At 48.4% G+C, this 24,370-nt stretch overlaps 2 protein-coding genes across 5 annotated transcripts in view; one reads left to right on the top strand and one right to left on the bottom strand.

The window, feature by feature from the left end:
* Window positions 1–293: 293 nt before the first annotated feature.
* LOC106741320 (potassium voltage-gated channel protein Shaw-like) lies at window positions 294–3,133 on the bottom strand. Its single transcript, XM_014613158.1, has 5 exons — window positions 2,837–3,133; window positions 2,135–2,575; window positions 1,150–1,437; window positions 621–830; window positions 294–446 (listed from the first exon to the last, which is right to left on the bottom strand). Exons 1-5 carry the CDS (start codon window positions 3,131–3,133, stop codon window positions 294–296), a joined length of 1,389 nt encoding a protein of 462 aa, XP_014468644.1.
* A 4,721-nt stretch (window positions 3,134–7,854) lies between these two features.
* The window catches only part of LOC106741436, a 22,637-nt gene continuing 6,121 nt past the window's right edge, over window positions 7,855–24,370 (top strand). The window contains exons 1-14 of one of the 4 annotated variants that reach the window (XM_014613475.1): window positions 7,855–8,519; window positions 10,790–11,190; window positions 13,847–14,139; window positions 15,373–15,794; window positions 16,280–16,621; window positions 16,712–16,856; window positions 16,933–17,326; window positions 17,591–17,686; window positions 18,240–18,606; window positions 18,677–18,889; window positions 18,951–19,460; window positions 19,527–19,859; window positions 21,088–21,357; window positions 21,452–21,724. In XM_014613475.1, coding sequence (XP_014468961.1) covers window positions 8,343–8,519; window positions 10,790–11,190; window positions 13,847–14,139; window positions 15,373–15,794; window positions 16,280–16,621; window positions 16,712–16,856; window positions 16,933–17,326; window positions 17,591–17,686; window positions 18,240–18,606; window positions 18,677–18,889; window positions 18,951–19,460; window positions 19,527–19,859; window positions 21,088–21,357; window positions 21,452–21,724 — 4,236 coding nt within the window. In that variant the 5' untranslated portion in view covers window positions 7,855–8,342. Of the gene's footprint in view, window positions 8,520–10,789; window positions 11,191–13,846; window positions 14,140–15,372; window positions 15,795–16,279; window positions 16,622–16,711; window positions 16,857–16,932; window positions 17,327–17,590; window positions 17,687–18,239; window positions 18,607–18,676; window positions 18,890–18,950; window positions 19,461–19,526; window positions 19,860–21,056; window positions 21,358–21,451; window positions 21,725–24,370 lie in introns of all 4 variants that reach the window. The other 3 variants (XM_014613472.1, XM_014613473.1, XM_014613474.1) reach the window with 3 other exon arrangements.

Raw genomic sequence — 24,370 nt, forward strand, 5'->3', positions numbered from 1 at the left:
GTCTCGTCCGGGTTTGTAGGGGCCAAATTAGTCGTCCGATGAATAAATCAACGGGACAGGTAGCTCGCGCGCCTGATTTATGGATGAGCGATTATCGAAGATAATCGATCGCTGCCGAGATCCCGTCCTCCTTTCGAATCTCAATAACACCGATAACGTCAACCCTTTTTTATATTTTAGACGTGTATACAAGGTCTCTTTTTGGGGACAGAGGAAAGTATCTATCGTTGCGTGTATTCAAAGGCGCAATTGATTTGATTACGTATATACATGGATTTCCTGACGATCGTTCGTTACACAATATTATTTAATCCGGTCGAGTGCATTGACTTGGAGGCGAGGCTCGCTAGAAATCGACGATCTCCGCTGTCGGTGTGATTCCAATGAGGTCGCCTCGGTGTAACAGGTAGAATTCTCCTCCTCTGTTTCGGTAGTTTGCTGCGCGCCTGAAAATCCGCGATTAATCCTTTCGTGACGTTGCGCATCTACACCTAACTTTCGCGCGCGCCCGCTGTTTAAAGTTAGCGCCATCGATTAAACGACAATGTTGCAATTGGACGGCTATACGCGGAGGAAATTAGTAAACGCGCGCGAGGGCGTGGGATATAATGCGAGAGCACCTGCGTATGCGAGTAGAACATGGAGAAGTTGCTGACAATGACCGGAACCGGAAGAGCGATAGTAAGGACACCGGCAAGTGCGCACAGTCCGCCGATGAACATGCCGGGGAAAGTTTTCGGTGTCATATCGCCGTAGCCTACAGTGGTCATCGTGACCAAAGCCCACAAGAGGCCTCGAGGTATGCTGTCAAAATCGTTGTCAGGATTCTCCTGAAAAGTGTCCGTTGCGTTACGCGAGCCTCCATACCGGAAGACAACGGGCTGAGAAACTGCGAGGGTCCTCGAAATCATCATCTTAAACTTGTGGTCAATTCGATCGGACAGAGTCGAGTTCCTTTCAGTCGAATTCATTTCTCATCATATTTATTCATTCGCGACAAATGTACCTTTCGCGCAAAGAAGAGAATCTGAGCACGCGTATTGAACTTGTCATTTACCTGAAAATATGAATTATTTTACTAGATGAGCGCGAATAGTATTCTTAAAATATTCAGTTCTGCATTTCTGTTCCAGAAGCATGAATGTGTACCTGCAGACGTTCCGCATAAAATATGAGACTGGCGAAAAGCACGATTCCCAGCATGAGGAAGAAGACCAACAGGGCCAGCTCTTTCGCAGACGCCTTGAAAGTGTGAATGAGGATTTTAAGTCCGGGCGAATGTCTCGTCAACTTGAATAACCGCAGAACGCGCGCTATCGATAGCAGTTCCAGATAGAGGTTCGGCTCCGCCGAAAATTCCGTATAGAAGCTCATCGTCGCCAGCAGATCGATCACGTTGACCGGCGACATAGCGAAACGCTTCAGGCTAGGGCTGACCTGCAATTAATTTCACGACGTCGCGCTGTTCAATATCTCATCTACATCGCCGCAAGATGAAAGTAACTCTACAGCTTGTTGATTACGTCAGTCGGGAATGCCGAACGTTGCGTTCACGTAGCGCGCTGTCCAGGTAGAAAATGAAGAAGCAACGATACACAGAGTAAAAATTGTCTTTGAATTTAATAAAGATGTTTATTTACTCGCTTACTTGTTGTTGTTTGTTTAATATTAATGACAAAAATTTAATATAAAATATCACTTTGTTGGAATGAAAATGTTGTTTCTCTAAACTATATCGTTTGATAGGACAAATAGTATTATTTGGAGGAAATAATATTTGGTTTTTAGCAAAGAAGATTATTTCATTATATATTAAGTATGGTTTTATTTAAACAAAGAGGTTCTTTAATATTTCCCTAACATAATATTACTTCTCTCAAGCGATTTATCGCTTGTGATAAAAAAGTAAACGATCCGGTTTATCGAATCAAACATTTATTTGTTTGCTCTATTCCAACGGACAAATTTGCTTCACTCGAAGAAACTTGATTAAATCCGAAGTAATCTTTTCCTCTGTGCACGAATTGTTCATTGCAAGAATATTTTAGCGTCAGGTAATCGGTCGTTTCGTGGCGGATAAAACTCGAATGGTATTTAAAATGTCGAGAAGAAGATGAGCCAAGATGAGCCATACGAGACAGCGGAGCACGATTTCCACGGTGAACCAGGCGTTACAGGCGTGTTCCAAATAGAAGAATGCTCGATGAGGATCGACGTTTCCGGTATTATTCGAGCGGTCCTCCGACGATTCCTCCTCGTGCTTAATCCCCGGCGGTTCCGCGTAACTCTTCACGCAGAAGCAGAGAACCGACAGGCAGGTGAAGAGGACCGACACGCAAGCTATGCACTTGGCCGTCAACGACGAGTACGGCTCATCGAAGAGGATCCAGACGCGAGATCGTAACCTTTGCCATCTCGTTAAGACGCCGCCGTGGTACTCCTCCTCAAAGCCGAACACCCGCGCAATTTCCTCGTCGCTGAGCCTCTCGCCCTCGACGTCGAGCTTATCGAGGATTGCCAAGGTGGCTTGCGTGTCTCGGTGGACGCTGTACGTGCTCCAACAGCACGGCTCTACCTGCGGTAAGTCAACTTAATTAAGGAACTATTAAAGAAACTTCACGGGCGATACGATCGACCTGTGCACTAAACCGGTGAATTATGTCGAGTCCATTTCCACGTGGAGTACAGTAGAGCGTTAAAAGCAGAAGAAAAGAAAGAAAACGGCGAGAGCTGGAAATAATCGGGAGTGAATGCTAGGGGAATGAATGTGGGGAAGAGGAGCGTGAAGTACGCGAATGCATGTTTATTCGAGGGAATGCGAGGATACGAGACCGACCTGATTCGTGTCCAATCCCCAGAATTCCAGTTCCTGCTCGAAGAGCGGACCGCACACGTCCGCGGGATAATGCAGCTTCCCCGTGCGATAGTAATTGAGCACCTGCGCGAAGACGCCCGGATGCCGGTCGTAGAAATATTCATTAAGAATCGGATCGTAATTCACCAGAGCTTCCGTTAATCGCGACAGTCTCGTCGCCGGGATCTTCTTCAGCGTTGCTTTGTACGTCTCGTGTCGAATACCACCCACGTTCAGTGTCACTCGATCGTTCCACTTCTCGTCTCGCCGTTTCTTCATCTCGCTGCTCTCCGTGTAGTATGTGGAAAACGGGATCCGTTATGAGAGGAACTCGCGGAGTTTCAGGTAACGGTTGAACGCAGCGCGCATATTTCACGCCAATAATAAATAAACGAGAACCTTGCCACGATTTACAGATAACTCCGTACGTTGATTTAGTTACTTATGGATGAACATTTTCGCTCGTATCTCCGTTGATTTGCGAAAACAGAAAAAAGAAAATAAGGGAGAAAATATCTCGCGGTTATACGCTCTGCATCAGCGAAGTCCGCTTGGTGACTATTCGACGGTGAGCGCAACCATCAGGTTCGGTAAAAAGGAATGACCCACGCCGCGTACGTGCTTTCCCGTTCTATAAATTCGCGCGTGTTTATTTGCGTGGTCTGCCGCACACATTCGAGTCCAGTTCAGTTCTACAGGGTGTGAAGTCACGAGTACGATTCATAGCTTCATCGGGGTCTCGTTAAAAAGGGATGGAAAAAGAAAATAGCGCTTCGTCCCGGACTTTTTCTTTTCCCGTGCAACGGAGATGACGACTGTAATATTTGTTGCCGCAGGAATTCGTCATACGATTTATTATATGTGCTTGCGCGAAATGTCTTATATAAAATAGAATACATTGGAATAAGTTTTTTTCAAAATCTTATATTTAGAATATTATAATAAATATTATAATTATAAACATCTAGAATATTATAACATATTAATATCTTCTCTTATAAAATATATTAACCGCCCATTCTCTTATAAATTTATATTTTGCAATGCAAAATAGTAACTCATGTATCCAGTTATTAGTTAGCAATTACTTATAAAGTAGATTATAATTTACCTGTTATGATTATGAAATAATATTTAAGAGACATTTTTTTTCTTTAATATACATGTTATAATTAAGGTTATAAAACGAAATGATTTTATAATACCCGGGAACCGGTCGGTACTTATGAGATCTGCTTTGATGTTTCAGGTATGCAGTTATCATACACGCGACCTCTCTGCAGCTGCTGAAGAACTACGGTCTACATTACGCTGCTTTACTTAAGTATCTTTAATTGACTTTCATCAATTTTTAAAACAACATTGCCACAAGTCGGTGTCGAAAGATCTAAATAACTCATATGCAGCGAACACGTGAATGACATATTAGAGTATTGTATTTCTCTTTACAAGTTACTTGTATTATTACATAATATATGTACGTTTTATAAACTTCATGTTATATTATATAAATGTGTTATATATATATATATACGTTGTATTATATCACATATATATTATTATATTTTTTACACTTGATATTCTGTGTATATATGTATATGTGTGTATAATATACATATTTAATATTAAGATAAAAAAAAATATAAATACTTTGCATTAGATTGTAATATTTTTATGTACAGAAAATGATTGTATAAAAACGAATAAATCTTTATTACATACTTATGTATAATCTATTTATAAATCTTTATTACTAGACTTATCATTTGATTTATATCCTTAGTTTAAATAAGCTTCTTTTAAGAAAATTGAGAAAAGATATTCATAACTTTTGCGCCACCTCCTTGCTCATTATATTTTTCCTAATAAAATTCACGCAATTGGAGAATTTTTCATTCCTAACTTTTTGAATTTTCAATTTCGAGTATCAGGGGAACATAATGAGTGAAGAGGTCATCGGAATCTCAAGTTGTGCCACTTCCTTGCTCATTATATTCTCCTGATACAAATTTATCCAAAATCTTGGCTCTGAATTTTGGATTTTTCTCATTTTCATGTTTTGATATTACATCCGTAAATCCTGATATTAAGAGAATATAAGAGAATATTCAAAAAGGTAGCACAAATTTCCGGCCGGAAGTTGAAAATTTGCGAAATTTTCTCTCAGTTGCTTTGATTTTCGCTTTTTGGTATCAGGAAAATATAATGTGCAAAGAGATGTAATGAATTTCAGACGGGAAATTTGAATTTTCGAATTTTGATATTAGGAGCATCATAATAACTGAAGAGGTGGTATAAATAAAAAAATTCAACTACGATTCAAATCTACTTTTACTTTTATTTATATCTTTATACAATACAGTACAATATTATAAAATACAATGCAATATGATAAATATAATATATACGATAATATATACAATATAATATGTACGACATGTACGATACAAAATAATATAATATGTTGAATAAACACAAATATATATAATATAACCTAAAGCCGGCATTTATAATTGTAAATTATTTGTCATGTCCGCATAATTGAAAATACAGTTATAAATTTATATATATATATATATTTTTTTTTTCAATGGTGCCACAGCCCAGAGTCGGGCCTAGGCCTACCTCTCTCTCTCTCTCTCTCTCACGTATGCATGTGGTGTGCACGCAGATTATATACATGCATACGGGACCTACAGTTTAAACGCCAGTTCCGAACGGCACATTTTTGGATAGAAGTTCTCGTGGCATGGATACTCTTTGGTGGTTTGCCAGACCACCGAAAAGGAGTTACGAGAGCGTATGAAAAATTTTTCTGGTTCTACCAGGAATCGAACCCGGACCTTTAAAGCGTGGCAGACCGGTGTGCTGTTTACCATGCCACGCTTGTGCTCATAAATTTATATTAATAAACAATTATTTAATGTTTTACATCTATATTTGTTTTTTATGAAATAAACATATATTATCAAGATGAATGGAGCTGATTATTTGTTAAATAACGACATACTAGAAATATCAGTCTAACATAATTTAATGCATTTTAATCTAAAGTATTCTTTATAATAAAATTGAATACATTCTAATATAACGCAATACAAGATAATAGAAAGAAAATGCAATTTAATACAATCTAATATAATATAACAGTCTGATACGATGGAATAACTGTTAAGCAATATATACTATTGAACGTTAAGTTAATGTATTATATACAATTTAATTTGTATTGCATAAGATTACTGTATTATTGCATAAGATCACTATGTTATTGTATTGAGACACATTGTCACTTTCTTAATTCTTTTTCTTTTATCTGAACTAGATTATCGTTCGTCGAATACTTGCCCCGTACTGTAGTCCAAACAACGGTCTTCAAGCCTTTTGTTGAATACCGCTGAGCGTAAACGCCACGGGGTAGCTTGGTTTCACCTTTCGCTAGGTGCAGTGGTCACTCAGCCCGCGCGGTACGTCAAGACGCTACCTCGCGTGTATAAAGAGAGAAAAAAAAAGATATAACGAGATACCGAAGAGAGAAGGAAGACGTGGATCGTCTGAAGACTGCATCGACGAAAATACGCGGGATACGCGTGTCCCTTGAACTTTACAGGGTAGTTCCGGCCCTACGACAAAGAGGGTGACGACGGAAGGGCGCGCAGGAGCTCCATCTGGTCTTGACGTGGCCGGTCACTCGTGTAGGCTCTCTCTCCTCACGTCGTGCTCGTAGGCGTCGGTACTTCCGCGCGCATGTACACCGTGAAACGTGGGCGTCGCGGCTTTAAGGACGGCGCCCGTCAATGACGTCATATTTGTTTCATTCCGCCGTTGCCAGCACGCGTCCGGCTTGTCTTTTCAGTATTGCAACTGTGTCATCCCGTTTATCTTGCTCCCTTCTCTCCACCCTTACAGCCGCCGTCGCTGCCGCCGCCGCCGCCCTCATTCACCGCTCCGACGTGCCAGTTGTACCAGCGTGTTTAACGCGTCCGCTTTTTTATCATGCCTCTTTAGCTAATGCCATTATCCCGTATGCGCACGTGCCCGCGACGGAACTGTTGCCGCGTTCATTTCCTGCCTTACCTTTGATTCCGCGACGTTGTCATTACAGCCTGATCATCGTACGGCTAATTGTTCCACCGCCGAGGATGTCTCGTCGTCCGGCTAACTCCTCCCGCCGGCGTCTTTCGAGCGACTACTGCGGATTAACAAGCAGAAAGGACTCCCTATATATACACATATAAACAGGAGAGAGAGAGAGAGAGTGTGTGTGTGTGTGTGTGTGAGAGAGAATAAATAGGGAGGAACGCACAGTTATGGCTATATTGACAAATGGCATTAATTAATTGGGTCGCAATTCCCCGCCAAGTAGGTCGCCTTTAACCGTCTTCGCCGAGAGACGAAGAGAGGCGGATCCGCCGACTGTATGAGGAGAATTCTAAGACTCGATGCTTACACCACTCGGCAGGTTTTCCATAAGTTCAGTACGCGACTACCTCCGGCGGATTTCATCCCGGCTCTCGAAGGCAATCGAGAGAGAGAGAGGGGGAGGGAAACAGAGAAAAGAAACTATTTACGAAGCACGTCCACCCCAACGGGTGATTAAACGGCGATCCGGCTAAATATCAAGATATTAATACGCCGGATAACGAGTAGGAGAACGTGCCGCCGCGCTTGGTTTACAAAGCGGGCACACGCGCGAGTGTGGCGAACGTTACAAATACCCCCACCCTCTCCGTCTCTCGTCGTCATCATCATCATCCCCCTTTTCTCTCCAACATCCACCCATCTCGATCGCACCCACGCTCTCTCACACGCTCCCTCCATTCATCCCTCTCTATCCACATCCCCCTGGCGTTTCCTCTCCACCCGATTCTCTCTCTCTCTCTCTCCCCATCCCTTTCCACCCTCCCTATCACGCGTCTCCCTTGTACCAGCTCGCGCAAGCCCCGGTCGGCTCTCACCGACTCACACAGGGGCTCGTCATCCCTCGCGTCTCGCGAGGACCACCGAGACGCGTCGCCTCGATCGTGTCCGCGTTTGCCAACGTCGTCGCGGTGGTTGGTGGCCGTCGTCGTCATCGTCGCGCTGGCCGTTGTCGGGTGCTCCGGCCACGTTAGCGATCGCGCCAGGAGTCTGCCGACGACCGATTACCGCGGATCGAGGCGCGCGAGTGTCGGACGAAAGGAAGAGAGAGAGAGAGAGATACTCGTACATCCTGCCGCGGCCCGAGCTGTACGTTGTGCCGCGCGCGCGAGAATGCGACCATGAAGAAGGTACCGCGGGCGCGAGACGCGCCGACGAGGTAGCTCCGCGAGAACTACCGCCGCTGGCTGTCTCGCGGGATCCTCTCGGTTTACCTCCCGGGACGCCGAGAGTAGGACATTCCTCTCGTACGAGAGGGAAAAAGCGGCTAGATCGATAGGCCAGCTGGTGTGCGTGGCCAGCGTTTTCGCCAACGAGTACGGTGTCGCTGCGCGGGGTGCGGCCCAGGATGGTGAAGGCGCCGAGCGTAGGACCCGCCGGAGGGCCGCCGGGCATCAGGAGGATCCATCCGGGTCCTGAGATCGCCATAAATCCGAGAAATCTGCCCACGGTCTCGGCGAACATGACACCGTTGCGAGGTGATGCCAATGCTATCGGCAGGACGACGCCAGTCTATCATCCCCAGGTACGATGCCTGAGGGAATCAGGTGGGTGTCGGGTTTACACAATGCTCGTGTTTATGTTGCGACGTCGCGTACGTCGAACCGTCGAAGTCGGTCGCGAGCTACGCTCGGCGGCTGTCGTTTCTGTCGCACGGTTCTTCTTCGTTCCTCTCCTAAGCTTTCGTCCATGTCCCGAAAATGAAGCATAAATAACGAGAAGTCAGGTGGGGTTGAGAGATGCAAATAAATAAGGAGACGAGCGTGAGATTCGCCGTAAACGAAGTTCTCGCGAAGATCCTGGCGGCTTCTCGAGTTTCGTTCTCGCATCTAGTTCGAAATTCGTCGCGAGATCGTTACATTTCGATAGGTGAGGTAATTAAAATTTAGCTTCATCGCACGACACGCGCACTGAGAACGAAGTATTTGAAAGTTTATTTGTGGGAGGGAGAGATATAAGGTTTATTTCGCAGAAACAGATTTTACCTTCCTTGAGATCAATTTTATATCATACAAATAAATTTCTAAGTACTATTTTTCTCACTGCACAGACGACAGAATTGCGAGACTGCCGCGTACGTAATGTTACGGTTGTCCGCAACTATAACACAGTTGCTCCGCAAACATTACTGTAATTTATAAACGCGATATTGCGCCGCGATAAAATATATATCATACGTGTTGTACTATCGCGTGTTACGTACAAAAAAAAATTAAAAACAACTCCCCCTTTAAACTTCGTTTTACGTACTCTTCATACCGCGACGAAAATTGTATCTCAAAAAGTTGCAGTCGTGGCTAAAGTTCATTAACCACGTCTGCCACTGAAACCAGATTTTATGAATTGTCGAGGGCTCAACTCTCGAGCCGGTCCCCTTCAGCACGCGAATATACGAATTTACTCGAGCGCTGATATACATATATATATATATATATATATATATATATTCTCTAATTCGCCGCACACACTCATTAAAGCAATCTAATTAATTACCATTTTCGGACAGACGGGCATATTTCTCTTTTACGCGTATATTCCGTTTCACTCGCCATTCGTTATTTATCTTCGCCTCCTGTGCGCGCGTTTACAATGTGTGTGTACGGAGAATGTCGACAACCGTCTACGTTTTTATTCGCGAACGTTTCGACCGGGCGACCGCCGTTGACATTTCGAGGATCAACGTGGACCTGCCTTTCCGGCAACAGAAGGGCAATAATATCCCAATCATCCTCATCCCCGGAGGATCGGGGACATTGCTCGCGCTCGGAAATCCGTTTCCTGCGATCGAATGTAGGTCAGTCCTCCTGGAAAGACCTTCCGAGAGAAACGCATTTCGCGCCTCGGAGAAGAGGCTGAAACGTTCTTCCTGCCCCCCCCCCCCCCNCGGCCCTGACTCGTTGATCCCCCCGCGTTCGACAAGGGTAGGCCTCCCCAACGAATCTCATTTTACCGGATACCGATATAATGTGATAATCATTAGGCGGTTGTAACGGCCACGGCACTCGGTGCCTCGGCGAAGGAAGATATCGGAACACCATGTTTAGCAAGGAATAATGCAAGGAACGGTAATGAAGTCCGGGAAATTACAGAAGTTTAATGCTGCGACTATTACGATTTCCGATAACGCGGCCCGCACACAATGAGCCCTATATAGCTGTGGAACTTCGATGAATGAGGTAGTTTACCGCACTCGATCGTAGGACGATACAGTTTTTAAACGCCCCCTTCCCGCGGAAGACAATACTCCCGCGCGCGCCCGGCAGAACAGACTTCCTCGTTTTGTTCCCTCGTTTCCTACCGGCGAACACTCCATTACTCGTAACGAGCGAATACTTTTCGATTCGTTACTATTATTATTACCACAGGTCTCCGAAGCTGCTCTCCTCTGCCCGTTTTCTTCGCGTCGCGCAAAGATGAGCAATTTATTTTACTTACGTTGGACCGGGTGGCTGTAATTTTCCCGACGCGGCGAAAACCCCGTCCCCGGCGGCTGTCGATCGCTTTTCCTCCGCTTTTCCTACGCGCATTACCGCCCGAGACTACGCGAATCTCATTTCGGCGCGAAGCTCTGCCTCCGACCTCGATCTTCAGCGCGCAATTATTCAACCGCCGCGGCAACTGTCGAAACGTCGTTGCCTGTCAGCAAATTACAAATAAGCGAAGTCTCACACCACGGCGATTACTTCCGAAATTCCCGCTCCCCCGGCCCCACTCCTATTCCCGCGTGTCAATCAACGTCCGCCAACGTCCCGCGAGAGAGATGTACCGGCTGTAATCCCCGGCTGTTTGCGACAGGTGGACGTCTCCACGCAGGTAGACCTCCACGGGGGTTTCGGCGGGCCCGTCGATTGGGATCGTCGTGCTACGCCCTTGTACTCGCGCGAGGACATCAAGGAGCAGTACTGCATCACCAGCCGGCAGTTGGACGCCGTCGAGAAGTCCGGCGGCGGTTTCTTCGGCTGCCTGTCGACGAGGGGCCCGTCGCCGTGCAGCTCCACCAGGAACTCCATCCTCTCGGCGTGCGTGCGTAGCGTGCCCAGCGACGAGAACCTGTGCGACGCGCCTTATCCCCGAAGACCCCTGCAGATCATGTACCGTCAACCGCGCGGCTACGTCTTCGAGGACGAGGCGGATTGGATCGACAGTTCCTACTTTAGGCCGCGCCCCAAGTTTTGCACCGTGCCCGATCCGAAGAGGTAACTGAGACGACGGATCGATCTCTCTCTCTCTCTCTCTCTCTGTCTCGCTCGCTCGTTCTCTTGATACCCTCCTTCGACGGATCTTACGCGCGGAATCCGAATCGCGAGCCTCGGGCTCATTGAGAATTCCACCGGGGGAATTTGCGTTGATACAGTTGCAAATATTCGAATATATCGCGAGTTGCACAATTCGTCCGACGACAGTAGACCGAGAGCGCTTTCCTTGCACGGTAAAAAATGTTGTATTAAATTTAACACGTTTCATTTGTTCCGAACGGTCTGCACAAAGAGTGCGGCCAAAATATTCCCAAATCTATTCGATGAAATGGATGGTTGAAATGGGCGTTAAATTAAAGATCTCGATGAGCTGAAAACAAATATATAGGTTAAAAGTTGATCCGGTCTTTCGTTGCGGAAATACAGGGTCTCAAAAGCTCCAAACTCTAATTCCGGGCTCTCTTCATTCCGGAAGTACCGGAAATTCAATTGGAACACTTTTTCAATCTTTTTATCGATTTTTTTTTTTTACCGGAAACCAGGGGACATAAGCTTCTCAATGCGCCTTCATACGTGTTAAAACTCCAGGATTTTTATATTAAAAAAAATCAAAACTATTCGAACTTTGGAACATTTGACATCCTGTATTTTCGGAACGAAAAACCGGATCAATTTCTAATCTATATATTTGTCTTCAACTTATCAAGATTAATTTGATATTCATTTCAACGCATCTATTTCATTGAATGGATTTAGGGACCATAGACGATTGGCCGCACTCTTTTCGTCTTAATTAACGGGACGAATACGTCGAAAAGTAATGCAAATATTATGTGAAAAATTAACAGGTTAGATCAACACCGAAGTATAAATTGTGTTATTTTAACGTTTACATGTGAATATCGACTCGACGCAAAATATATTGAAGTAACATAAACACGATATGTTAAACTGACGCACAGGTATGTTGAAAGTTTGACAGAAAAATATCAACAAAGACCGATTTTAACGCGAGTACAAAGTGTCTTTTACTGTGTGTGTACGCGCGTGAATTTATGATGACGTTAGGACGAGTGTGACTTTTTCCCCTGCTCTGTTAATCTTCGGTAAAATTGTGGCTCTCACAGTGAGCTGTCGCAAGAACGGCAGAACGATCGCCCGCGGACAAGCTCGCGTACACGCGCGGACACCTGCGAAGGGCGACACGTTACCCCCTCCCCCCTCCGCGGCTATTCGGTAGGCTGAGAGCTTCGGATATTTGGGGGCAAATTACTCCGAAGGGACGCGTTTCGAATGCAGCCGCTGATCGATTTATCGACGAGGACTCCGGTAACGTAATTGATCGAGAGGCGTGTCGGCTGCCGCAACGGCGAGTAATGTAAACGGGGAGCGAGAGGCGCGTCAAGACGAGTTCGAATGCGACGCTGCACTCTCCTTCCTTTCTTTGTTCCTGGCGGGCTGAAAAATTCGCGAAGAATTCGCGGCAATTTCTCGCAACTCGGGCGCGCCCGAAACGGTCAGTTCGATTCTCATCGCCGGTGGATCCGTGAGACGACAAGCGGAAGGCGTGCGCGACTTTTGATGTACACACACACACACACACACACACCTTGGGCTTGTCGAGGAGGGTCGTATCTGGGAACTTCCATACCTCCATTGAATCGCGAGCGGGCGACGTGTCGCTATGGTTTTAGATAGACCTTATAAAAACGATATTTATACAGCGCACGGCTGAGCTCCATCGGCTGTTACGTGCAAAACCTGCCTCGCGGCGTCTCTCTCCTCGAAGGATAGCGTGCGCGCCTCCGGGGTTGGGTTTATTTCTGATTAGCATGAGTGCTGCGCCGCCCCTTTTATCAGCTTTTTAAGGTCAACGGAAGGGGATCGATTAAAAAATTATGTTTGTGCGGAAAATCGCTGCGCGAGTATGTAGGGGATAGTTGCCGGGATGTATATATGTATAACCGATATAGATTCTCGGCGCGATATCACGAGCAGATAGGCGACTCGTGCTAACGATCCCCCGCTCTTTAAACTCGTTCACTTCCTTTTTCCCATCCGGAAACCGCTTTGCGCTCCCCACGCGATTGTTCCGCGACCAATCTTACGGGCTGCGCAACGACACGCCGGCTTACTCGAAAAATCGACGTTTAATATGCGCGATCTCTAATAAGGTCATCTGTTCGCCGATAGAATGACACGCTGTCATTTCGCTTCCTGCGATAATAGCCCGTAACACGTGTAATCGGGCCGCATTTAGTACAATGCCTGTGGACGTGACAATCTCCCCGACGACGCGCGCGCGCTCGCCTCTCCCGTTTAATTCGCCTCATTTTCATTATGTCGAGGAGGAGGAGGAGGAGGAGGAGAAAAAAGCTCGTGTGCGTGTATACGCGTGATCCGCCTTTCCTTCTCCACGGATAACTCGCAGTGTATTTTTACACCGGGGGAGAATGAGAGGAATTTATTTATTTATAGAAGAACGTTTCTCTCTATACCGCGCGTGCACACGCGGAGAAACTTCTAATATTAATCGACGAGTCGCGATCGATCTCATCATTTTCACGTATAGCGCGAAACAATCGCGACGGTGAATCTCGCACCTTTTCTCTGTCGACTGCTGGTCGACGACGTGTAATTCTCTGATTTGATGAAGATACACCTGGGTGCCGGAGGATGAGGAGTCCATGAAGCTGGAGGGACCGCGGCCGGTGCTACCGGCCGTGCCTCCTCCACCCAGTGCGATGACCACGGCGACGCAGCCGCCGAAGACGAAACACGTGAGCTTCGCGAGGTCCCACACGCTCACGTCGTTCGAAGTCCCGAGGAGCCGAAGTCCTCCGGAACGTCTTATAGACTCGCAGCCGACAATGCAGAACGCTATACTGCCTTCGTCCTTGCCCTTGGTGCATCCTTACCCTGGCGTCGAGCCACGCGTTCTTGTGCTCGGTGAGTGTGTGTGCGTGTGTGAGCGCGAATCTCTCTCGTTTCAACCGCGTGCCGCAACGTCGAAAAATTTCACACAGACTATAAATATACCTCTCTCTCTCTCTTTAAAGACGTACGCGATCTATAAATAGTCCTTAGTGCCGCCCGATGTGCTATACTGTTTCGTAACGGTCTTTTTGAGAAAGAGAGACTGGGAGAGAGAGAGAGAGAGAGAAAACGGATATCCGCTTTGTTTACGCACTCGGCTTGCACGATAAATAGACGGTAAATTGTTAATTTTATATGCGCGGTAATTCAACGTAAAAGATTTTTCGCGCCGTATAACCGCGCGATGTGCCGCGTATGAGCGATCAAACTCGTCTCGCTCGGTTTTGATCCTAAGCCAAGTATCACAAATTAAGTGGCGAAAGTAGTTAGAGCTATTTACTCGCGGCCAGCTCACCGCCGGCGTAGCTCTCTCGCCGCTTAAGATAAACCGTAACGCTCGCGAAATTGGGAATCGTCGTCTGGGAGAGACGATTTAATATAAATGTCTCTGTTGGCAAATCAACGTCGATCAACGTTAAACGAGAGAGTCGAGACCGCTGACCGAAAAATAAGTTTAATCAGCTTCTCTCGAATTTTTCTCTCCTGCACAGAGAAAAGGTTTCTTCACATTTAGTACACATGTTTGACTTGGGCTTGTTTAATATAAGCAACACAATCTAATGAACGTAATATCAATCATAATATCATAATAATAACATAATATCAAGTATCATTTTGTTTTGAATGAAAATGCTATTGTTTCATTAAAATAAACCATGTCATTTGATAGAACAAACAGTACTATTTGGAGGAAATAATATTTGGTTTCCAATGATAAGCAATTTATCGCATTACATGTTAAATATTGTTCCACTGAAGTAAAAAAAAACTCTTTAATATTTTTCTAACGTAGCGTTATTTATTTTAAATAATTCATTGTTTGTGACAACCATTGTAATATGTTCGGAAGAAAATATAAAAGATGTATGTTATTTGACGTAAAGATATTTTTCGTTTGAGAAATTCTGTTTGATGAATCAAACATTCGTTTGCTCCATTCCAAGGGACAGATTTGTTTCAATCGAGGAAATTGCATCAAATTCAAAGAAATCCCACTCTCTGTGCACCTTTCATTTGCCATCGGCGAATCCTTGCGGATCCGGGTTCGCGCGGTCCAAGCGACTTTTAGCGATCTATTCGTTCCAGAGAAACCGCCTAAGCGCGGCGCGATGAAGACGCAGGCGACGCAGACTGAGATCCCGGCGATGTTTCGCGGCCGTGTGCTTCCGGTGACACTCAGCCCCAGAACCATTCATCGTGTGAAAATGGTCTCGCAGGGCGCGCAGACGAATGGCGTGTTCAATGGCAGAAAATTGACCAAAAGTTACTCGGAAGCCGGACAATTAGGAACGCCGCTCGGCGGCGGTCAAGTTGGCGCGCCGACTAAAGAGGAAGCCGAGCACGAGCCACTCCATAGAACCCAAAGTGAGGAGCCGCCGAGGTCGCCCTTCCTTGTTTCGACGACACCACCGCCGCCGTTTCCTTCCACCGTCGTCACCATCAACACCACCAACGTTATCGTTGAAACATTGCCAAATGGGGATATCGTGATTCCTTCCGACGTTGTTGTAAGTATCACGTCACGGCAACCCTTGTATATTTCCATATACTTAACTCGTCGGGTGGGGTAAGCTGCAAAAAATCGCGGTATCGCACGGAATTCTCTTTTTATCGTAGTAAAAATTACCACCAAATTTTGCAACACCGTATCACACCGAAATTACGACTGAAATTACGACGTGTGTCATAATCTTTAGTGATATCACGCTAAAAATCATAACACACACACGACAATTTCGATAATAATTCCAGTATGATCCACCGTTGCGAATGTTTGTAATCATTTTTACCGCAACATTTTTCCCGTCGATGTTTGAGCGATTGACTCGCGATTCGCCGAGTAAGATAAAGATTATCGCGCGAACACACACGCCCGTACGTTTTCAACGGCGATTTTCTCGCGCGATAAATAGCAGACGAATCCTTCCACGGTTTTCTCAACAGATGGATATAAACGCCAGGATACAGCTCGTATATTTTGTTCCCGTTTCAGCCTCTGGAGCATCGTAAATCTCTTGATATAGACGACCAGGAGATCTTCATAAATTTCAAGCCGGCTCCAGTGTCGCCGGATGCACGGGCGCTCCTCAGCCGGATTTCCGAGCCCACCCGCAGGCTGCTGCCTCTCCAGAAGACGTTCTCCGACGGCGAAATCCGCGTCGAGAGACGCGAACTCATCGGGGAGACCGGCGAGCCGAGTTACCCTCACACCTGCAGAAGGAATCACCAAGATCCTTGGGGCAGGACTGTCAGAGCACCCGTCCAATTTTCCTCGACACCCGAGGATCTGTCCTTGCTACGAATCGCCTCGCCCCATGAGGATCATCACGAAGAGGTGAGAAGTCCGCCGAGCGATACCTTTCATTGCGATTCTCACGACTTTGAAACGCGACGAATGAAATTGCACGACGACGCGTCTCCGCAGGAGTTCCACGAGAATCTGATACGTCGCGGTCTCTTTCGGAAGAGAAGCGTGTCTCTGGAGGACGGCGTGCAGGGTCTATCGTCGGACGACTTTATGCTGCCCAGGTCGCTTCCAACTTCACCCACGTCGCCGACCGCGGCGGCAGGTGCGTCACCCAGTGCATTATTAAGTTCGCAGAGCAGGAGAGAGTGTCTAACGACACCGTCGACACCTTGTTGCAGCACCACGCAGGATCTCGCAGAGTCCGAAGGACGACTCGCTGCCGAGCGGCGCGCTGCTGCACACCACGTTCGCACCACCCGGGTTCAGCGCCGGTACCAGCATCATCGGCCAGGTGACATCTCCGTTCGCATCGAGCGATTCTCTGACGAACGACGTGACGAGGGACCACAGCGACGGGATTTGGAACGAGTCGCAGGCGACGGTACTCCAGGCCGACTCGTTGGCCTTGTTAACGCCGTCCTCGAGGAGGAGGCATCTGCTGTTGCTGCAACATCAGCAACGCTCCTCGATGGATACCGAGGCGTTGGACGTGGAGGACGAGGTGGAGCCCTGCCCGCCGAGTCCGCGAATACGCCTGGAGCCTGCCACTCCGGTGCAGCCCTTCACACCGAGGTAAGAGATGCGACGAATGCCTCGACAATGAAAGCGTTTCTGGGAGAGATACGGTCGCGTTGCGAAAGGAATGTCGTTAAGTTGAAAATCGATGAGAGACCGCGGTACTTTTGATCCGTTCTCGGCCGATCGATTACGGAAGAGAGTCTCGTGATTGTCGGCGTTACCGAGCTACAGCTTAGCGATTGCGAGAGATTCTCCTCTCTCCCTCTCTCTCTCGGCGCTGTTGCGCGTCCCTTGATTTACAGAAGACACTTTTTGCAGACGCGCATACAGAATACAAGATCTGTTACCGCCCGAGTTTCAACAAATTTACTACAATGATGTATCCGCAACAGCACGTTTTTACGCGTACGATATGTAAGGCAATAACGCATTCTGACCCGATTTCATAGTAGCCCTCCCCCCCAAGCTTCTTGAGTATCGTTTGACGAATCATCCTCACGGTACCCGGAAGTGCTTGATTTTACTACACACACGGAGTCGGCGTACTCTGAGCGGACATGTTCCTGCAGAGTTGATAAAATCGAGCGTAATATTGAACAGAGCACGAATCGTCAATGCGAATAGAGCGGTAATACGAAATTAATTCCACGCGTATATTCCTCGACAATAATATGCATCGCGAAGGAGTATCTCGGGATAAAGGTTAACGCTGGACGATGTTCGCTCAGGATCCCGTCCACACACGCGTAACACGCTACAATTCAAGGTTGTAAATATAAATACTTTGATAATCATTGCGTTCCTCCCCACATAACATTTACCCGCTGTCGGCCTACACACACAGTCGCTTCCTCGGTGATCACAACTAAAGTACGCAACGCTTGTCCCCCGCCAGTATTGGAGTTGCCTGACCACCCTTCCGCCGGCACGATATCGCGACTAAACCCTCCGTGTCTTTCCTCCTCAGCATCGAATCGTCCATTTCCGCGAGCAACGGCCGCCCGAGGAGCGGACTGCGCCGCGCGAGTCCGGCTCCGCCGCTGTCTCAGCCCCAGTCGCAGTCGTCGAGTGAGTTCGGCTTGAGCCTGGCGAGGACCGACTCGGGCGGCCGCACCAACACCGATCTCTCCGAGACCTCCGAGGATTACGTCACTGCCAACACTTCTACGGAAACCGGGACCACCACAGGTACGTCCGCGACGACCAGCTCCTGGTCGAGACCACCGCAGACGTCCAGCGCCGCGGCATCGGCGCCCGCCTCGACCACCGCGACCGCCGCGGAAGGCAGCTCCTTCGAAAGTGCCAGCTCGATCTACAGCTTGGCGAGAAGCGAGGTGAGGCTCGTTCCTTCCTCGCGATCGTTCGAACGCGATTCGCGAGCTTGCGCTTCTCCAAACTTCACAGGCCGTCGTCGAGGAGCCGTGCAGCCCGCCGCCGATCTTGGAAGAAGCGGAGATCGCGTTCGGGCTGGAGATACCTCCGTCGGCGATGAGGTCCAGCAGCAGCAGCAGCTCGGGCAGCTACGACCTCAAGGACGCGATGGCTGATCACAACCACGATTTGGAGCAGGCCGCTCCGCGCAGCGGACACACCTCGGAGACCGAGTTAGATCGAGACGTGAGTGTCCACCTGCGGCTCGGGAGAAGGTTAGCCCGGCTAATCGCGACGATGTTCGCAGGAGGGCCACCGATCGTCGTCCGGGGGTTACGCCGAGTCGCCGCCCGACGTTCGCGTGTGGAGCGAGGAGGAGCGCCGTCGCAAGAAGAAGACCTTCAGCCTGGACTTCCTCGGGAACAACGTCGAGACGGAGCACAGCGTCGAGCCGGCGTATCCCGAGAACGTGGAGGTCAGCCCGACACCGAGCCACCGGCACCGATCGAGGAGCAAGCCGGCGTCGACGCGGAGCCCTCACCGGAACAACAGGAAGCGAGAGGCCGCGGCGCAACAGCCGGCGCAGCAACAAGCGCTCAGCCGCAGCCCTCAGAAGGAGGAGTGGAGGGTGGAGCAGGCCGAGGACGGTCCGCACGCGCCGACGTCCGACGATTCCAGCTGCAGTCATCATTACCACATGCATCATCATCACCATCATCACATGCATCGGGAAGGCGCGGAGAGGCATCGTCGTACCAGGGAGAGCCCGCGGAGGAAGACCGCCGGCTACATCTCCACCAGGAGGCGCAGCAACGAGGTGAGCGGAGGAGGATCGCAGCTCGAGAACGATATTCTCCCCCTCTTCTTCTTCTCTTTTCCCAAGACCATTCGCTCGATATCCGGTGATCGTGTGCAGGACAAGAACGCGGCGATAACCGGCAGCCTGCCGCGAAGGAGGTCCCGCGTCGCGGACGACATCGTGTGCTCCAGCCGGCTGAGCCCCGGCCGTTACCAGCGCAGTCCCGGGCACAACGGTCAACGAGCGATCGTCATGGAGGCGCAGAGCCCGGAGGTGAGACTGAAGGCCCTGTCGGCGGAGTCCTTGAGGTCCGTCAGTCCGGGCAGCGACAGCGTGTTCTACAGCGAGAGCGCCGATCAGCCTTGCGTCGCTGTCGCCCCACTGGACGCCGCGCACTGCCACCATTGCGGCAGAGAGGTGATATATCGCTTATCGTGCGTTATTCATTCGTCTCTCGCTCTTGAACTCTTTCGCTCGCGCGTCTGCGAGAGGCTCCTCCCCCGGCGACGGTGCCGTTTCCTCTCCTTGCTGTCTCCGAAAGGGAATGTATTCGTGCCGCTTGGATGCTTTCGGCCGAGCCTTTGACCGACGCGGCATTAATAACACGTTACAAGAATAATTTCGAGTTTCCTCCACGACGACACGGCACGAAGGAGAGGGCACACCGCGCGCAAAGAGTCGGCCTGAGTCTCTGCTGGCATTTATACCACAATTTACTTAGAACTTCTTCCGTTAGTCGACGTGGTTCTCCTTAGCTGCGGCCGCTTTTAAACGCCGCATTAGCGTAGCATTTGCGCACTCGCGAACTTCTCTGCATCCCCGTGCTAGCTCTCGATTAGACCTCATTAGACGCTAAGCGAGTATGTCGAGTATGTATCTGCTAGATCGAACGTCTCTCTAATGATTCTGCGATCTCCTCTCTGTACAAATTCACTCGCAATCGCAGAACTGTCGCTCGAGCGTGATTCTCTCGGTCTCGCCGGTCCTTCAAAGAGTATATATTTATAGTAGCAGTACAATTATTTTTCTCTCTAAATAGACCTCTGTGCTACTTGGCGATTCGACGATCGCACTTCACTTCTCTCGTAGCTCACTTTCTATCAGCATCGGTCGCGCGTGCGACCACTGCTAACTCTTTCCGTTTGCTTGGCACACTGACACGAGTTGTGCGAATGAGAGAGAGAGAGAGAGAGATTACACGGAGAAAAAGATCTGAGTTCCAGCAACTGAATAGGGACTGGATGAAAACTTGGCGAGACAAGAAATAATGTCTCTGGTACCGCGGAACATTCATGTGAATATTCAATTGTTTTCAAACTCGGTTGGGAGCAATGACTGAGCTCCTGCAAGAGATTTTCCGTTCCTACAACCGACTTTTCATTTGATCCCCGGACAATTCAGTTGCATCAACGGAATTGTTTTTCCCGTGTATACTCCGCATATTCTGCTTCTTATCGCGAAAGGAATATTAGAAAGAGAGAGAGAGAGAGAGAGAGATCTCAGGGTGATCGGTATGAATGCAAAAAGTAGCGTCTCTCTATCGTATCTACTTATCTGTCCGTCTGTCTGCCTCCTTTCTCTATCGTGTGTGCCCTCCTGTTGCTTCATCCCGAGGTGTCGGAAGAGATCGTTCGACCACCGGCAGGTTTCGCGGACTCCCCGGAGGGACACAGGACGTCCTCCAAGCACGTCTCGGGCCACCGGTTGTACAAGAAGTTCGACAAGAGGTACAGATCGGAAGACCGCGGCGACAGGAGGCACCGTCGCAGCAGCGCCGGCAGATCGGACATCCGGGCTAAATCGGAGGAGAGAACCACCTCCCGGTCGGGAAGCAGAGGTTCGATCGACGACACCGCCAGCGGCAGGAAGAGACTGCAGGCTCGAAGCACCGATGCCAGCATGGAGATTCTCACGGGTCGGTTTGCCGAACTGCGACTATTAAGCAGCGTCATCGATCACATTCCGATAACCGATAACGTATCTCTCTGTCGATTTCTTCTCGACGACAGGGAGGGAAGACGAGGACACTTACGTGGAGCCGTATACGAGCAGCGAATGGATTTACATCGGCGATCTCGAGGAGAGTCACGTGTGGAAAAGACCCGATAGCATGGGCGGTGACGATGATATCACGGAAGGTGGCCTTAAAGACCGACGGGACTCTCAAGAATCCACGGAGAGCGAGAAGAATTTTAAGAAGAGATACCAGGCGGCCACGCATAGGATGGTGCACCGAAAAAGCAGCGGCGAGATGTACAAGAGAATACAAACCAAATGTTTCGGTGAGTCAAGCCACGCTATTTTTACCTTTTCGGCGGGTTTCGAAAAATCTCGATTGTTTTCTCAAATGTGAACGTTAAGTGTCGAGCTGATGAGAAAGCTCTTTGCTCAGAAATCTTAGAACTTCGACGAAAATCATGCAGCTGTCGGAAAGATAGCGGATCATCGAACAAATCAGCGCGTATTTAATCGTGTTATGAAATAAAAATAAATGTTATGCAGGATGTCCCAAAGTTCACGCGATAAATATTCTAATAATAAATTCTTTGTAACATTCTAAAACGAAAATTCGGGTACGTAAATATCGAGACGTCAATAGTTTCCGAGATTCAAGCGATTGAAAAAATGGAGCTTTTCGCGAATTAAGCCTCGGGCGGCCAAATGGACAACAAAATTATTTTCTTTAATTAATGTCAAATGATTTTTAAATTGACAGAGTTTTAATTTGAGACCTAACTACAAAAATATGTTAAAGATTAAAAATTACCGTAAATAACGACCTCCCTCGACATTTTCGTATTAGAACTTTCGTCTCAGAATATTACGAAGAATTTATTATTATTTAAAACACCTATCGTGCACTTTTGGGACATCTTGTGTGTATATATTTATACATATATATTTATTTATATATACTTATTATATACACACAAACACATATATATGTACACATATGTTTTTTTTTTACTAATGAACGGAAGAAATTTTGATATCAACCCAGTAATTCTATCGTGTTATGTTCTGTCGTGGGATTTTCCATTTTCGCGTGTTTTTCTCTTTCTACTCTTACGACCGATCGCACACATGCCCGGTGGTTATAATTAAAAGCTACCTTGTGGGCTATTTTCCTCGCGTGTCCATCTTCCGGAAACAGATCTGTTAGCGCCTGCTGTATTATCGTGATAGTCAATCGTGACTGCGTGGGCGCGCGCTGTTTTCTCGGCGCTTCGTGTGAGAAGTTCGCGCGGGCCGCATTCCGAAATTCGGTCTCCATGCCGTAAGATCGTCCGGTCGCAACGTGCACGGAGCCGCTTCGCAACGTCGATTCGCGCATCGCCGAAGAATGTTCTTAAACTGTCTCGCAAAGGCATCCTGCGATAAATCCGCCGGCGAGAGGGGCAAGTTAAGTAGCGAGGTAACGAGGGCGAGATAAAAGGAGAAAGAGCGAGAGAAGAAAAGAGAGAGTCGGGAAAAGAGATCGAGGAAAAAGAGGGGACAAAAATGACACGAGACAAGGAAGATAAATAGATAGACGGATGAGTAAGATCGGCTCCATCATTCTCCGACGTGAATCTCTCGAGGGACGATTCGCAGATAACAAACTCGACTGGAATATTTTTTCCGAAGAAGAATTCTCCGGAATAATCAGGGTGAATTGAATTCGCGACGATCGCGCGTGACGGGCGATCTGTTAAAAGTGAGCGAGAGGACTCGAGAATATCCAAATTACGAGGAGACGCGCGAGAAGAGGGATTGAGAACGCGCTGGTGGGGAGGGAGGGGGGAGAGGAGGATGGAAAAGAATTAGGTCGCGATAACGTGCGAAAAAAGACACGCAAGCGATAGAAAGAGAGAAGAAGAAAAATCGACACACAGAGGGAGGAGAAAGAGAGAGAGAGAGAGAGAGAGAGAGAGAGAGTGGCGTTCTTCCCGATTCTTTAAATAAGCACCGCGTAATACTCCGTCGTCTAAATATAATCCAGCCGGCGAGAGCGGCCGAAGAGCGAGAAACGTTCATGCTCGGCTCGTTCGGCGGCGAGAGCAGGAAGACGGCGGGAAGGAGTGATTTGTGCCCGCGCGAAGTCGACGCGGAGAAGCGCGACCCGCCGCGAGGGAGGCGGGGGATGAGGCGGGGTGCTGACTCGAAGAAGTAGCTTTTGGCCGGCAGTCAGTGGGTCAGGGCGCCGGAGTCGCATTCCACGAGGCTGCCGGCTCGAAGCGTCGTCTTTCGTGGATTCACCGTTTCCTGTGTACACCCGCGGAGTTAAGCCGCGAACGCGACGGCGAGCGCGTCTTCCGGAGGGTGCGATAGCCGCGGAGAAGAGGTGTCTCTCTCTCTCTCTCTCTCTCCCTCCCGCTTCGGCACCGCGCGCAAGTGGAGGAGCGACAGTTAACTCGCGGCCTAACGAGTTTTAATTACTTCGAGTTCGCGGGCTGCGATCGATCGGCGAGCGACGATGGTGTGCGACTCCGCGGGTTCCGAGTGTGCGACGGAAATGGACAAGGACGCGACATTGAAGCGGGCTCTGGAGGAGCTGCTCAAGTGTATGCTCAGGGTCTGGTGTAGGGAGGGTCAAGCTCTGGCGAGATTCGGCGTGACGACGACAGGTAACGCGGCTTCGGGAGTTCTTCTCACCTTTCTCGCCGGTGTTTCACTCAGGCCTTTCGCGAGAATGATATCAGGGACTCGCGGTTCTCGCTCGGACAGTCGTTCATTTGAGATGCTGAACTTCGCGCCCCAAACAAAGTGAATCACGGCGTCGCGAGCCCCTCACTAGAGGCTCGCGTTACATTGAAGCGACTTAGAAGCCGACGGGAATATAATCTATGTTAATGATTTGATTTCTATTCATGAAACCAGCGCGCGGCGCCAAATTAACGTAGCGGCGTAAATATCCGCGATACGGGACGGGGGGGGGGGGGGGGGGG

Source organism: Dinoponera quadriceps, unplaced genomic scaffold (assembly GCF_001313825.1).
Source record: "Dinoponera quadriceps isolate SergipeBrazil2010 unplaced genomic scaffold, ASM131382v1 scaffold405, whole genome shotgun sequence".
Classification (NCBI taxonomy): Eukaryota; Metazoa; Arthropoda; class Insecta; order Hymenoptera; family Formicidae; genus Dinoponera; species Dinoponera quadriceps.

Coding starts and splice junctions, on each gene's coding strand:
- LOC106741320 (XM_014613158.1), bottom strand. CDS start 3,133: ATGAAGAAACGGCGAGACGAGAAGTGGAACGATCGAGTGACACTGAAC. Junction 2,576..2,836: donor GGGGATTGGACACGAATCAG/GTCGGTCTCGTA, acceptor GACTTACCGCAG/GTAGAGCCGTGCTGTTGGAG. Junction 447..620: donor TGTTCTACTCGCATACGCAG/GTGCTCTCGCAT, acceptor GCGGATTTTCAG/GCGCGCAGCAAACTACCGAA.